The sequence below is a fragment of the Suncus etruscus genome, chromosome 4 (genome assembly GCF_024139225.1).
Source record: "Suncus etruscus isolate mSunEtr1 chromosome 4, mSunEtr1.pri.cur, whole genome shotgun sequence".
In the NCBI taxonomy this organism is placed as follows: domain Eukaryota; kingdom Metazoa; phylum Chordata; class Mammalia; order Eulipotyphla; family Soricidae; genus Suncus; species Suncus etruscus.
In genome coordinates, this window is record NC_064851.1 from 74,503,784 (window position 1) to 74,518,506 (window position 14,723).

The window sequence follows — 14,723 nt, forward strand, 5'->3', positions numbered from 1 at the left end:
TTGAGAGCATAAGTAGATTCTCATGACATATCTTCAGAAATATAGCTGAAGGGACTAGTTAGATAAGTTCAAAACATTTTAGGCTAGGTTGATTTTTAATCTAGTAAAAAAATGAGGTTCTTACAGTGTAAAACTAAAAAAACTAAGGCAAAAATTTAAACTGCGTTCTCCATGAAATCAAGATCTTGATCTTGTTCTTGTTGGAAATGCTTATTTAAACCTCTGTCTTTTATAGGAACAAAGTTATGCCAATTGATCATATACTTTTGCTAGGTTAGTCTTACATTGTTTAAAAAAAAAGAGTGTACAAATAATATTATTGAGCTCCCAAAACATGAATTTTATTGCAATCTGTTAAGCTGAACATGATGCAGTTAGATAATTACTTAATATAGTACTGACTTGAACTTTCTGATTTTAGGTTCTTCAGAAGATGATGAGGTCATTCAACCAGGTTACATCAGCCCCAGGTTAGTCTTCTTTTTCAATGACATATTAAAAAGTAAAAATACTAAATCACTGTGAGATATAGAGTTAAAAAGTTGTTGGTAGCTGAGTTTCAGTTACACAATATTCTCTTTTTTTTTATTTTTTTTTTATTTTTGGTTTTTGGGCAGTGCTCAAAAAACCAGGCATATCCGGCAGCGCTCAGGGGTTACTCCTGGCTCTATGCTCAGAAATTACTCCTGGCAGGCTCGGGAATCATATGGGATGCCAGGATTTGAACTACCGTCCTTCTGCGTGCAAGGCAAATGCCTTACCTCCATGCTATCTCTCCAACCCCAAGTCACACAATATTCTAACACCCATCCCTTCACCAGTGTTCACTTCCTACCACCAATTTCCCCAGTTTCCTTCTTGTTCTCCACCCCAACCCCATCAATAGCTTTTTTAGTTTAGTTTTTTTTTTTGGGGGGGGGGCCACATCAAGTGGTGCTCTGGGTTTACTACTAGCTTTGTGCTCAAAGATCACTCTGGAAGGCACTGAGGTATAAGGAGCTTTGGGGAATGAACCAGGTCCTCCATGTCTAAGGCAAACACACTACCTATTGTTCTATCACTTTGGTCTCCCGAATTAAATATTTTACTTTATGTCTAAAAAATTTCTAGAGGTGTTATGGAAAACTTAACAGTCCTGTTAAGAGAGGTATTGTATTCTATTGCACTGTGTGATCACTTCATCTGCATTTATATGGCCAGCACAGAAGCATGGATTCACTTCCTTTCCTCCCAGTTTCAATACAATTGAGTTTTGTAATTCCCATTTCTACAGCTTAGGCAAATAGGTAATAGATACTTAAATGATCAAGGGGATATATATATATAAGAACTTGAAACTTACTCATTTGGTAACTCGAAGAGACCAAGTTGGAAGTTAAAATATTTGCGAATTAATCTTCTTTCCTCTTTTTCTACTTCCCTCCTATTCTTCCCTCCCTCCCTCCCTTCCTTTCTTCCTTCCTCCCTCCTTCCCTTCCTCCCTTGCTTCCTCCTTTCTTCCCTCTCTCCCCCCTCTCCCCTCCCTCCCCTTCCCTCCCTCCTCCCTCCCTCCCTCCCTCCCTCCCTCCCTCCCTCCCTCCCTTCCTTCCTTCCTTCCTTCCTTCCTTCCTTCCTTCCTTCCTTCCTTCCTTCCTTCCTTCCTTCCTTCCTTCCTTCCTCCCTCATTCATTTTTTATGGTTAATCTGGTTTTATTTGACTCATTTTTTTTTTAAAGTTTTATCTTATTCTTTCTTTTTCTTTTTTCTTTTGCTCGCAACTGTCAGTACTCAGGACTTACTATGTGGTCTGTGCTCAGGGATCACTTCTGGAGGGATGGGGGATTATATGGGGTGTTGGGGATGGAATCCAGGTTGGCAGTGTGTAGAGTAAGCATCCTGCTTGTTAAACTATCTCTCCAGCCTTACTTTTTAATTTAATATTGTTTATTGGATTTTGGGTCACATCCAGTAGTGCTCAGTGATTACTCCTGGCTCTGCACTCAGAAATTACTCCTGGTAGGCTTGTGGGAGGGGACCATTTGGGATGCCAGATGTGGAGCCTGGTTGGTTGTATGTAAGGCAAACACCCTATCTGCTGTGCTATCGCTCCAGCCCCTCTTCAGCCCTACTTTTGAATTAATTTAAAGATTTGGTGCTCTCCTGTGCTTCTCTCTTTATATATAAGTAATTATATATGCATGATTATAGTAGCATACTTTATTAATCATTAACCCATTTATCTGAAAAATTGGGAATTTTTTAAATTTAGGATAGTTTATTTTTATCTTGCTCTTTATGAATATTTAATTAATTTGATTAGACTACAGTAATAAGTTATTTTAACACTTTACATTTTAACTTTTAAGTAAAAATTTTTAATTTTTTTAAATTTTGGGAGGAGTTTTGAGTGAGACCTGACTGTGCAGAGGGCTTACTCCTTGCTTTGTGCTGATGGATCACTCTTGCAGTGTTCAGAGGACTGTCTATGATACCAGTAATTGAACCAGGAGTCAGCAGTGTGCAAGGCAAATTGATACCTTAGCCCTGTTCTATCTTTCTGACCTCAAACATTTAACATTTGAAACAGATTTTTTGGCATATAAATTTGCAGTTAAGATATAATTATGGACCCGGAGAGATAGCACAGCAGCATTTGCCTTGCAAGCAGCCGATCCAGGACCAAAGGTGGTTGGTTCGAATCTTGGTGTCCTATATGGTCCCTCGTGCCTGCCAGGAGCTATTTCTGAGCAGACAGCCAGGAGTGACCCCTGAGCACTGCTGGGTGTGGCCCAAAAACCAAAAAAAAAAAAAAAAGATAATTATAACCCAGATTTTTTGTGTATATTGTCATAATATGTAAATTATAATGCTTATTTTCTCTGTGATAATCTTATTTGATAATAATGTATTCCATTTAACCTGATGAATTCATCTTGGCTCTATGATTGTCTAACAAAGTATAGAAATACACTGAAAAGTTGTAATGTGGAGTGATAGCACAGCAGTAGGGCATTTGCCTTGCATGCCACTGATCCAGGACAGACAGTGGCTATGATCCTGGTGTCCCATATTGTTCCTCAAGCAGGAATGATTTCTGAGCGCATAGCCAAGAGTAACCTTTAAGTGTCATTGGGTGTGGCCCAAAAACTAACAAAAAGTTTTAATGTGGCACAAGTTTATGATCTTTAATAATTAATGTAAGTGTATTGTTATGCTTAGAAATATTGAATTGTAGGGTAGTTATTAACAGTAAAATAGAGAACAAAGGTAATGAGGCACCGCTGCCTGATAGGCACTGCCATGTGATATAAGCTAATGTGAATCCTTTGACATAGAAGGTGGTTCTAATGAGTATCTTGAAAAAGAAGATTGGGGCCAAAGAGATAGCATGGAGCTAGGGCTTTTGTCTTGCATGCAGAAGGATGGTGGTTCGAATCTGGCATCCCATATGGTCCTTAAGCCTGCCAGGAGCGATTTCTTAGCATAGAGCCAGTAGTAACCCCTGGGCGCTGCTGGGTGTGACCCAAAACCAAAAAAAAAATAAATAAATAAATAAAAGAAGAAGACTGAAAAGTTGATACAGTATATTTTTTGCCACACCCACTTCAGAACTAAAGTCTAGTTCTGTATTCAGGGATCACTCTTAGCAGTTCTCACTGGACCATATGGATTGCCTGGGATGAACCCTAGTCTGCTGTGTTCAAGGCAAATGCCTTAACTCATAAACTATCTCTGTGACTGCAGAAGTATATATATAGTTACTTGCTTAACTTTTATTTTTCTACCCCACTGTTATTTTTCTTCTCTTTGCTTCTCCCAAATAAATCTAAAGTAGAGCCTGAAGAGAGCTTAATGGGCTAAGTACATGCTTTTGCATACTGGAAGACTGATTTCGATTCCTGACACCTAATGCTTTCTCAAGCTGCAAAGACCTCTGAACACACCCCTGATGCTGAGCTATGAGCACAGATCTCAAGCACCTCTGGGGCTGAGTCTTTTTCCCTCTTCCTGCAAAAAGTCCAAAAAAACTAAAGTGAAATATTAAAATAAGAACCTAGGGGGATAGCTTAGAGAGCTAGAGAGACTTGAAGTAGTGATGTTTGGAGGCTCAACTTTGATTTCCCCAGCATCAAATGGAGTGTCTTTGAGCACTTAAAAAGGAATAGCTCCTATTGTAGCTATTATAGTTACAATTAAAATTGTAGTTATGATAACTACAATAACTCCTGTTGTAGACCACCAGGTGTAGCCCTGAAACAAAAATAGATAAATTGAAAAATGAAATGAATACCTAGAAACAGTCTTCACTTTTTTGTTAATTGATAATTTTTTTTGAGAAAAATTTTTTAAGGTGAACCTTAATTTCTTTGGGGAAAGGAAAAGAATCATGTGTTTTGTTATTTAGTGCAGTTTCTACTGGTTCAGGATATTTACTTTAACAAGAGAGCTTTAAATTAGAAAGTATACATGTTAAAGTAGTACAGAAAATATTAAAAATTCTGATTTATTTTTAAGCAAACATGCTTTTATGCTATTATGGGTAAAATATTGTAATGCTCATTACTAAGTGATTGTATTAACCTGCTAATTTTCTAATTTAAATAATTTGAGAAAATATTCGTTTGTGAATTCAGAACATATTTGGGATGAGTAATAAAATTTTTATTTTTCATTTTCATTGGATCAAAGTATCTTAAAGAATTTTTTGCTGTTTTAGTTTTTATTTTTAAAATGAAACTTAACAACCAAATGTTTAAAATAATGCCTCCTTTCTGAACTAATTTTGTTGCTCTAATTTTTGCTTAAATCTAACTGACTGAAGAGAAGGAAATAATTGTGTGTGTCTTTGTTTTTTGAAATAGAGGTACAGTTTTTCTGGAAAACAAACTGTAGATCATATAATTCCATAATTTAAATTATGCCTTAGGAAATGTAATTTTGTGTTTTTAATATATATATATATATACCATTGCCTTAATATATTCAGAAATTAAAATTCTCAAATTGGAACAATATTAAACTAAAAAAAATCTGTTCCAGTTTAAAAATTTTTAAACTAGAATATTTTATTTCCAGTTAAGAAATTAAATGGAAACAGTTAGTTTTGAAAACTAAAAGGAAGTATCTGGTATTTGAACTCTCCCTACTGTAAGTCTAAAAGCCCCCAGCCATGTACTGCTTCAATTTGTAATATCAAGAAAGTTATTTCACAGTTTTCCCGACAAATAGGTCTGGCAGCTTTTAGGCGGGAAACCTCAAGCTACTGGAGTGGGTTCCCGAAAATCCGATCTACCCTTCCCCCAGCTCCTCTCTCTCATCCCAACTCCCCCTCCCAGCTATCAGCTTTTTCGGTCTTCCAGATCCTGCTAATATACAACTTTTGTGTGGCTTCCCAAACGGAGGAAAGGACTGAGCCAGGGGGTTGCAGAGAGCTCAATTTTGGCTTTGATGGGGAAGCGGGAGTGAGCCAGCTAGGGAGAGATTGAGTACTAGAGTGTATTTTCATTTCTTAGGGTTTGCACGATTCCCCTACCAGTCAATTTCATTTTTTTCCCCTGAGATTTCAGAGTGTGCCATTTCGTCAAGAATCGAAATGTAAATGATAACACCTAGAAATCCAGTAAAAGCAGATTATGCCAAGAGTTGCCTGTTGAGGTACTGAAGGCAAAGATTTCTTTTGTTTGGTTTCTTTAGGCACAAAATGACAGATGCAACGTTCTTTTAATTCTCATGACTTCTTTAAACAACGCAGCTTCTAGAGAGGTGGTAACGTGATGAATAAGGGAAAGGTTGACAGAATAGAGAGAGGAAGTTGCTGGGGCGGGAGGTAAAAGAAGGCAGATAGGCTGGCCCTAGGGTCTGGGGTCTTCCAAATTGCCAGCTACACTTGAAGATACTGGGCTGCTGAGGCACAACTGTGGCCACAACGCCCCCATCCCCACCACCCCCTTTCCACCAGTTTATTTGCAGGGAGGCTGCTGCCTCTGGGATTCATAGTCACAGCCCCTCCTTCTAGTTTTAAGAAGAACCAAAGCATTGTTTCTGCTTTAATAAAAGTCATTCATTACAGTTGAAAACAACTGAGGTGGCTCTGGCACCTCTTCTGAGTCTTTGCATGGTGTGGTGTTGGGATATGTAAACTTTGTTTTTGTAATGGAGAAACCTTAGATTGTGATAACCAACGGACATCTGATAGGTTAGTCTTTGATTTCCTTCTAGTGCATTTAGTTGCTTTGTAGCTATTTAAACTTATTTTCAAAGACAATTAGCTTTTACAGATATAAAACATGCATTTCGAGTCAATCTTGGACTCTTCTGGCACTAAACAAGTAGGACATGAAAAAATAATTAAAACCAGAAACTGGAAGGTGACAAATTGAAAACCGTTCTGGGAAATTAATAGGACAACTTTATTGTAATAAAGCACTCTGAATTTAGAAATTATGATAGTTTTTTAATATAAAATTTTGTGATTAAATTGTTGGAGAGAGTTAGAAAAGATCAGATTAAAACCTAAACTCCTGCTCCTGAATTATTGAAGGATACTTTTTTCTGTCTCCTTCCTTCATATTTTTCCCTTCCAAATTTTCTCTCCTTCTCCCTCTTATCATATTCCTTTCCTTTTTTTATAGGTCTTGTAGTCTCCACATACCTCCTCTGTAGGTATTTAAATGTTCTTCCCTTAAATTCTTCATGAATGAATTTTGGAGAGTTTCTGAGTTCCCAGTTGGAAAAAGCCTACACAACTTGAAAGGCTGATGTCCCTCTCAGGAAATGAATGAGGCGATAACCTCTGACACCAGTGACCAGTCCAGTGAACCCTACCTTAATTCCACTAATACTTGAGCCCTTTCCCACTCCCAATCAGGCAAGGCTATGAATTTCGTAACCATGCAAACCAAATGTATGGTATTCATGTCTGGTATTTCATACTTTCCATCTATCGTGGTAAGTTTTTTTCTAATATGGCAGTAAACTAAGGGTTCAGAATCTTCTTTATTGCTTATCATTTAAAAAAGATTGAAGTTACTAAACAAACATAAAATATTGTTTGACAGAAATGTGTCAGTAATATGAATTAACTAGCCATGAATTTTATGTGGTGTAAATTTAAAAAATTATGAAATTTACATGGATTTAATGTAAACTTTCCCTTCCTATTTGCATAATTTTTTAAGATTAATTTTATTATCAGATGTTGTTTTTTAAAATACTTTAACATTTTTTAAACTATAACTTATATCAGATTAGCTTCTTAAGTGAAATGACTTAGAATGTCAAAGTCCCTTCATTTTTAATCAATGTAATATTTGATTTATATATATTTTAAAGATGTCTTGTAAATGTTGTTATCATTCTTGAGAGCTTGGAGCTTTGGTTACTCTTGTAAAATCACTTGGAATTTTACTCTTTTCTATCTGCTGACATTTTATTTATTCCCCCCAAAGTAAGCAAAATGTGGACAGTTTTTCCAGTTTTTCTGAGGTGTGAGGATAAACAAAAGAAATAGACAACAAATCTTTCCAAATTAACTAGTCTTGACTGATGACTTTTACCACAAACAACTGAAAATGTCCTCTACAACCAGGTATTTCAGATCAAAATGAGTTAGCATATATTTATACTTAGTTGTTTAATATAGGGAAGAGGACAAAAATCGATGCGGGTTTTCATTAGCTTTTAGATTCAAATCCTCTGCATTTTAGTTTGAACAAAATAACCGTAAATGTTGGGCATTTCCAGTTGGAGTGTCGCGCGGGAGTGGGGGAGGGGGCTTTGCGGGCATGGTGGTGGAAGGTCAGCTTAGTAACTTAGCCAAAGGGAAGTGGTATCAGTACAGTTTCTTCTTAAACTGCTTGTTTAAGAAAATGGGGGTGGGGTGGTACAAGAGGTAGTGGTGCATTCACAGCTTGCATAAACCGGCACTTTGCATTTTAAAGGAAATAAGACGTTTTTAGTCGCTCTGCGGTTCTTCCTGCTCTATTCCACGAGGGCGGTAATGTTGGTGTCATCATCTAGTAACTGACAGTCTTTTAACCAATTTGAAAGGTGGAGGGCTGCTAGCATTTTGAAAGGAAGGGCTGGCGGGGCTTGGAGCTGTCGGAGCCAAGCCCATGATTAAATTTTCGTTTTATTTGCCTCTTCCATCCAGGGCAGTGGGCTTGAGAAATGAATTTACCTTTTTCCTGCCACTTTCCCCTTCCTTCACCCCTCCCCCTCCCCTCGCATCCCCCCACCTCTTTCTTTGGTTCCGCAGCCTCTGCCGGCTGCTCTTCACCTCCCCTGCTTGGCACTCCCCTCCCCCTCCCTGCCCTACATCTTTTTTGCTCTTGGGGAACAATCGCCACTGATTGAGGTTCACTCTATGTTAGGCTGGAAAACTGGGCTGTTATTTAGGAAGTCATTAATCACATCTCCTCCCCGGGAAAGAGATGGCGGAGAAACCTGTGAAGTGCCATTCCTTGCAGATCCCCTCCGCACTGTTCCGAAATGATAAACCTAAACAGTTCAATTTGACTACGTGGAGGTGATAGCGAATTTTCCGGTAGGGTTTAATTTTAATTTGAAAAAAAAAATTAGGGCATAATTAGGGAGTTGTGTGCTTCTTATTGTTGGTGCATGTTGCATGATCCAAAGTTTCATGGTGGTGTAATTAGATTTAATTAGGTCTTTAAAAATTATTTATGTTCCTTTAGGAATTAAATTAGCAATTTCTGTCCGGAGCAGGTTTACTGCTACGGGTATCTGAAAGGGAAAAAGCCGTAACATCGGTTGCCTGCTTTAAATAGCTTTTCTCCCTAAATGAGATTATTTAGACAGGCTTGTAAGTAAGGCACGCGTGTGCACGTACATGACTGCCGTTTTTTTTTTTTTTTCCTGAATCGATTCGCTAGGACCTTCCTTTGTGCTTAAGAAGCACGAAATCAGCATTCTGATTTATCGTAAAGAAGCGTCCCAAATTGTCTTTAAGATAACATGTTTGCGTTTTTCGTGTTCATTCATAAATTATTTTGATGTCAGCATAGATGAAATGGCGATTGGTTATCTCTTCCTCTTGCCAGCCCCTTAAGGAACCGAGGTGAAATTAGTAGCAAGAAAGCATGTAATTGACAAAGTCACGTGTGCTCAGGGGGCCAGAAACTGGAGAGAGGAGAGAAAAAAATCACAAGAGGGAAAGCACATTAGACCATGCGAGCTAAATTTGGGATCGCACAAAATCAAGATGTTAGACTGATGCAGAAGAGCACTCCGTTCCAAAGGGAAAGTTTTCAGCTCACGAGTTTGGAGCAGAGGGCTGTGGGGCAACATGGCCGAAGGTTAATTTTCTTTTCTATTGTTTTACTGTGATTTTCTGTCCTCCTTTCTCTCCCCCCTCTTCCTCTACTCCTCTCTTTTGCCCGGTCCCCTTCTTCTTTTTTTTTTTTTACCCCCATACTGGTATTACCCCACCCCCCCATCGCGCAATGGGGCTTTCTGCAACCTATTGTTATAGATCTCCAAAAATGTTTTGTACCGCCCACACTGATTCACAACTTGAAAAGCTTTCAGGGGGCTATTGTTTGAATTGTTTAAGTGTGATTAAGCGCAGTCTCAGTTAGTGAACCCATGAAAACTTTTATACACCTGCCTCTTCCCCCATTCCATCCCCAACTTTAATTGAAAGTTATGTTGTGTGTGTGTGTGTGGTGGGGGGGAGTCTGGGGAATGCACATTGCAAATAACCGGTCGGTCGGTCGTCACTGCTGCCGCATGTGTATTTACTAGTTCTAACTATCTTCATGCTTTCTCTTTCCTCTTGCTTGCCTGAGAGACTAGTTTCGCTGAAAAAAATTCTTTATAAATGGGAGCAGTGTTAAATCAACAATATGCAAGTAAAGTATTAAAGGCTGTATTACATTATGCAACTGAAAAACGGAGTTTAATGAAAAACTACAGGAATGTAAAAAAACATGGAAGTTGATGTGATCGATAGAACAGCATAGTTCCCCCCTTCTGCTTTCCTTTTTAACCCTTTTCTTTATGTAGTTTCTGTAGAAAATAAGAATTAACTACTTAACTGGATTTCTGTTTCTGTTTATTTTATTTTTTTCTATATTTTCTTGTTTCAATTTTTTCCCTTTTTCAATGAATAGTTTGGGATACATCCTGACTCTTTTGCCCTATTTCATCTCAGGCGGGGCTAGCAAAGGTGGCGGAGAAGAACCTGGGAAGCTGTTTGATCAGGCTGAGGAGGAATCCCAGATTTTGCGTGGAACTGGCCACTGTAAGTGGTTCAATGTGCGGATGGGATTTGGATTCATCTCCATGATAAACCGAGAGGGAAGACCCTTGGATATTCCAGTCGATGTATTTGTACACCAAGTAAGCCAAACTTTCTATCTTCTCTTCCCTAAACTCCATGTATCCCTTTGAACCTTTTTTCATTTGTGGGAATTGATTTGCAGTTCTGTCAATGGACTTGTAATGCCCTTAGGTTACTGAAAGTCTTCATTTAAATATGACATATATTCACTTTTATAGATGTTCATATGGGCCCATTCAAAGATATCTTTTACTACAGAGACATGGACATCTTTGAGATTTCATTGAATTGGTGCTGGTTGTCTGTATTAGTAAAATATCTCTTCATTCAACTGTAAAATTGTAGAAGTATGGCTTCCTGTGTTACCATCACTGTATATATGACTTGTTACCTATGTCTGCTGAATGAGTCAGAAAATGAATTAAAATGCAGTGATCATTTTAAGTTTAAAAAATAGCTGTTAAATGGTACACAGGTCCTCTTAATTTAGACATTTAGTCATGGTACTTTTCCTTATTTTAATCTCTTCCTGCAAAATCATTTGCAGATTCAAATCAAATGATTAGATCACTTAGTTTGAAAATGATTTCACAGCAAAGTAGAATACTGTTTGCTTAGTATGTTTTGAAGAAATGCAAGAGAGAGTTCTTGGTGCTCAAATATTTTGGAAATACTTCCATAAGGTACAAGTCTACAGATCCTGTCTCTTTAAGAGACTGGACTAAGGCATAAAAACTCAAAGGTGGCCAGAGATAGCTCTAGTCTGTGGTGTTTAAAGTGTGCTAATCTGCTTGTGGAGTAAAATTCCACCATTTCTTATTTTGTGTTGTAATATTTTAGGTTGCTTAGATACAGAAACATTTAATATTTCTCATTTTCAAAATAGTACCCAGAAGAACAAAATCTCTCTCACAATCATTATTTTCTAGTTCTATATTGGTTTACTGTCTTATTCTAAAAATGGTATTTTGTTTGACTGATTGTGTCACTGAAAGTAGTTAAATATTTTCTGTAATAAATTTATAAATAGAAATTGTGATTTAGTTTTAAGAGACTTAAGTTTCTTCCTAAGAGAATGAGTAGAAATACTACACATTGACTTGAAAACATGGAGGAATTAATATATTAGTATGAAAATGCTTTATTCTACTTGATTCTGAGATTCATGTTTCCAGCAATATTTACCTCTTTACTCCCTAAGGAATATCATCTTAAATTAAGTATCTAAACAATGGAAACACATGTTTTAGTCTGTTGGCCTGTGGTGTTGGTAGTTTCCTGACTTTGCTATATGGTGCATTTTATCTTTTCCTAAAGTCCTGGCCATCATTATTCATTGTTTACATGTAGAAGGATCAGTAATCGGGTTTAAATACACAAATAGAAGTCTTTCGGACTACTGATTTTATGCCCTTATATTAAATGGCCAAATGAAGCCACATTTTCAGATTTTTCCTTCTTAGACTGACATTGAAATTGACTAATTATTTGTTTCCCTGCTTTGAACCTTCTTTAGCTCTTAAATTGTCCTTTACAATCTCATAAATTTGTTTTATAGACAATTAAAAAAATAGCCTTTTTTATCACACATTTTTGCCAATTGTTTTTTGTTTACTTTTTAATATGTTCAAATTTTAGACATTTGTTAGTCAGTACTAATGAGGCATACAAAGTTGTACTATATTTGTTTATATATTGTTAAACATTGATAAAATATATTGATAATGTTTATATATTGATAAACATTTATACTGAATTAAAATAAATTTTTGATTTAGCAATATTAGATTTGTTTTAATCTTGTTCCATATGTATTCTGTAGAAAATAGTATTACATGGGACCGGAGATAGCACAGTGGTAGGGCATTTGCCTTGCACATGTCTGACCCAGGACAGACCTGCTTCGATTCCTGATATCCCATATGGCCTCTGAGCCTTCCCTGGGTGATTTCTGAGTGCAGAATCAGGAGTAACTCCTGAGTACTGCCCGTGTGGCTCAAAAACCAAACAAAAACCAAACAAACAAACAAAAAAAAACAAAAAGGAAAAGAGTATTGCAGTGTGTTATATGATAAAAAGTACCATGGGGCCGGAGAGATAGCATGGGGGGTAAGGTGTTTGACTTTCATGCAGAAGGTCATTGGTTCGAATCCCGTCGTCCCATATGGTCCCCCTTGCCTGCCAGGAACAGTTTCTGAGCATGGAGCCAGGAATAACCCCTGAGCACTGCGGGGTGTGACCCCTCCCAAAAAAAAACCCCCACAACAACAACAACAACAACAACAACAAAAGTACCTTAAATATGTATAATTGGGGCCAGCATGGTGGCGCTAGAGGTAAGGTGTCTGCCTTGCAAACACTAGCCAAGGAAGGACCACGGTTTGATCCCCCAGCATCCCATATGGTCCCCCCAAGCCAGGGGTAATTTCTGAGCGCTTAGCCAGGAATAACCCCTGAGCATCAAAACCCCGAAAAACAAAAAAAAAAATGTATAATTATAATTTTCTGATGTCTTGATACATCTTGTGATGAAGTATGTAAAAAAATTAGTGAAACTTAAGTATTAACATTTTTTTGTGATGTAAAAACTCAAGACTGTTAAAATTTCTAATTTAGAATTAGAAAGTTGGGCCCGGAGAGATAGCACAGCAGCGTTTGTCTTGCAAGCAGCCGATCCAGGACCAAAGGTGTTTGGTTCGAATCCCTGTGTCCCATATGGTCCCCCGTGCCTGCCAGGAACTATTTCTGAGCAGACAGCCAGGAGTAACCCCTGAGCACCGTTGGGTGTGGCCCAAAAACCAAAAAAAAAAAAAAAAGAATTAGAAAGTAACATTTCGGCAGTTTTTTTTGGAATAGTTACAGTGTTTTAAGAAATATGTATCAGGGGCTGGAGAGATAGCACAGCAGGAGGGCATTTGCCTTGCATGCAGCAGATGCAGGATAGACCGGCTGGACTGTGGTTCAAATCCTGTCCCTTGATATGGTCCCAGGTGCCTGCCAGGAGCAATTTCTGAGTGCAGAGCCAGAAGTCACACCTGAGTGCCGCTGGGTATGACCCTGCCCCACAAAAAAAAAAAAAAGAAAAGAAAAAAAAAAAGGAAATATGTATCAGTTTATATCTAGAAAGATTACTGATCAATATTTTTTCTTCAGTGCCTAGGTAAAGAGATTTTTCTCATGTAGATTTATATAGATTGCGCACATAAGTCATAGGAATAATTGCTTCATTAGGCAGTTCTTCTGATTTTAGCCAAACAACTATAAATGAGATAAACAACCATAAATAATATGTGCAGGTATTATTATACATACCTCAGTTTAATAGTCAGGTTACAATCTAAAACCATTTTATCAGGGACCGGAGCAGTGGTACAAGTTATAGAGCGTCTGCCTTACACATGCTATCCTAGGACGGACCTGGGTTCAATCTTTGGCATCCCATTTGGCCCCCAAAACGAGGGGTGGTTTCTGAGCGCATAACCAGAAGTAACCCCTGAGCATCACCGGGTGTGGTCCCCTCCAAAATAAAGTAAAATAAAACCATTTTATCAAAGTTCTTAAAATATTTTTATTGTTTTAGTTGCTATTTTCACTGTATTACCTATTTGGAAAGCATACTATCTGTATGCTATCTAGTTGTGAATTATGTTTTCACAATGTTTTTTCATTATAAATTTCAAATTATATTTATATAGTTTTTATATTATGATAGAATAGGTGTCCCAGATAATTTTGAATCTTAAGTGTTTAGCTAGACATATACTAGTCATTATTTCAACCCTTGCTAGTCAAAATTATGAGGAGCATTAGTTATTTTTACATGTTAGAAAGTATATGTGCCATTATCATCCAAAATTGTTCAGAGAATATTTATATAGTATTTGGGGAAAATAAAATAATGATGACTTTCGTTCCTTTAAAATAATACATAAAAATTAACGCCAAGGTACTCAGTATTTTTTCTTTTAAAAACATTGCAAAGAACTACACATCAAAGAGCAGTCAGTTGCTTTGAAATGAAGAAAATGTACATGTGTGTTTGTATGTGTGTATGTTTAAAATTGAGCTATATGTTCGTGGATATCTAATTCTATTTAAAATTTGTTGGTAATAAGACAATCAAGCTTTTGTGCCTTGTTATTGTAATGTCTCCCGACACCTCAAAAGAAATTTTAGGTGCTGTACTTACCCTATCTTTAGACTTGTTGATAAATGCAGTGAGATTCAGTTGTTTAAGGATGGTGTATAACCATTTGATGATTTAGTTATAGTCTTTATTTTACTTCCTCCCCTTACCTTTTGATTTAAATGGTTACATTTTTATGGATAAATAATGAAAAAATTATTCTAACATTAAAACTAAAATGACAAAACATTAAGGATGAGTACTTTATATTTTAATATAAGTTAAAAACTTAATATAGTATATGCAGAAATATAT

The 14,723-nt window shown here is 37.1% G+C and overlaps 1 protein-coding gene across 1 annotated transcript in view; it reads left to right on the top strand.

Annotated features, from left to right (window-relative positions):
* The first annotated feature begins 414 nt into the window (after window positions 1-414).
* LIN28B (lin-28 homolog B) overlaps window positions 415-14,723 on the top strand; it is a 103,124-nt gene continuing 88,815 nt past the window's right edge. Inside the window, exons 1-2 of the mRNA XM_049771237.1 lie at window positions 415-470; window positions 10,154-10,341. Of these exons, the coding sequence (XP_049627194.1) occupies window positions 434-470; window positions 10,154-10,341 (225 nt within the window). The 5' untranslated portion in view covers window positions 415-433. The remainder of the gene's footprint in view (window positions 471-10,153; window positions 10,342-14,723) is intronic.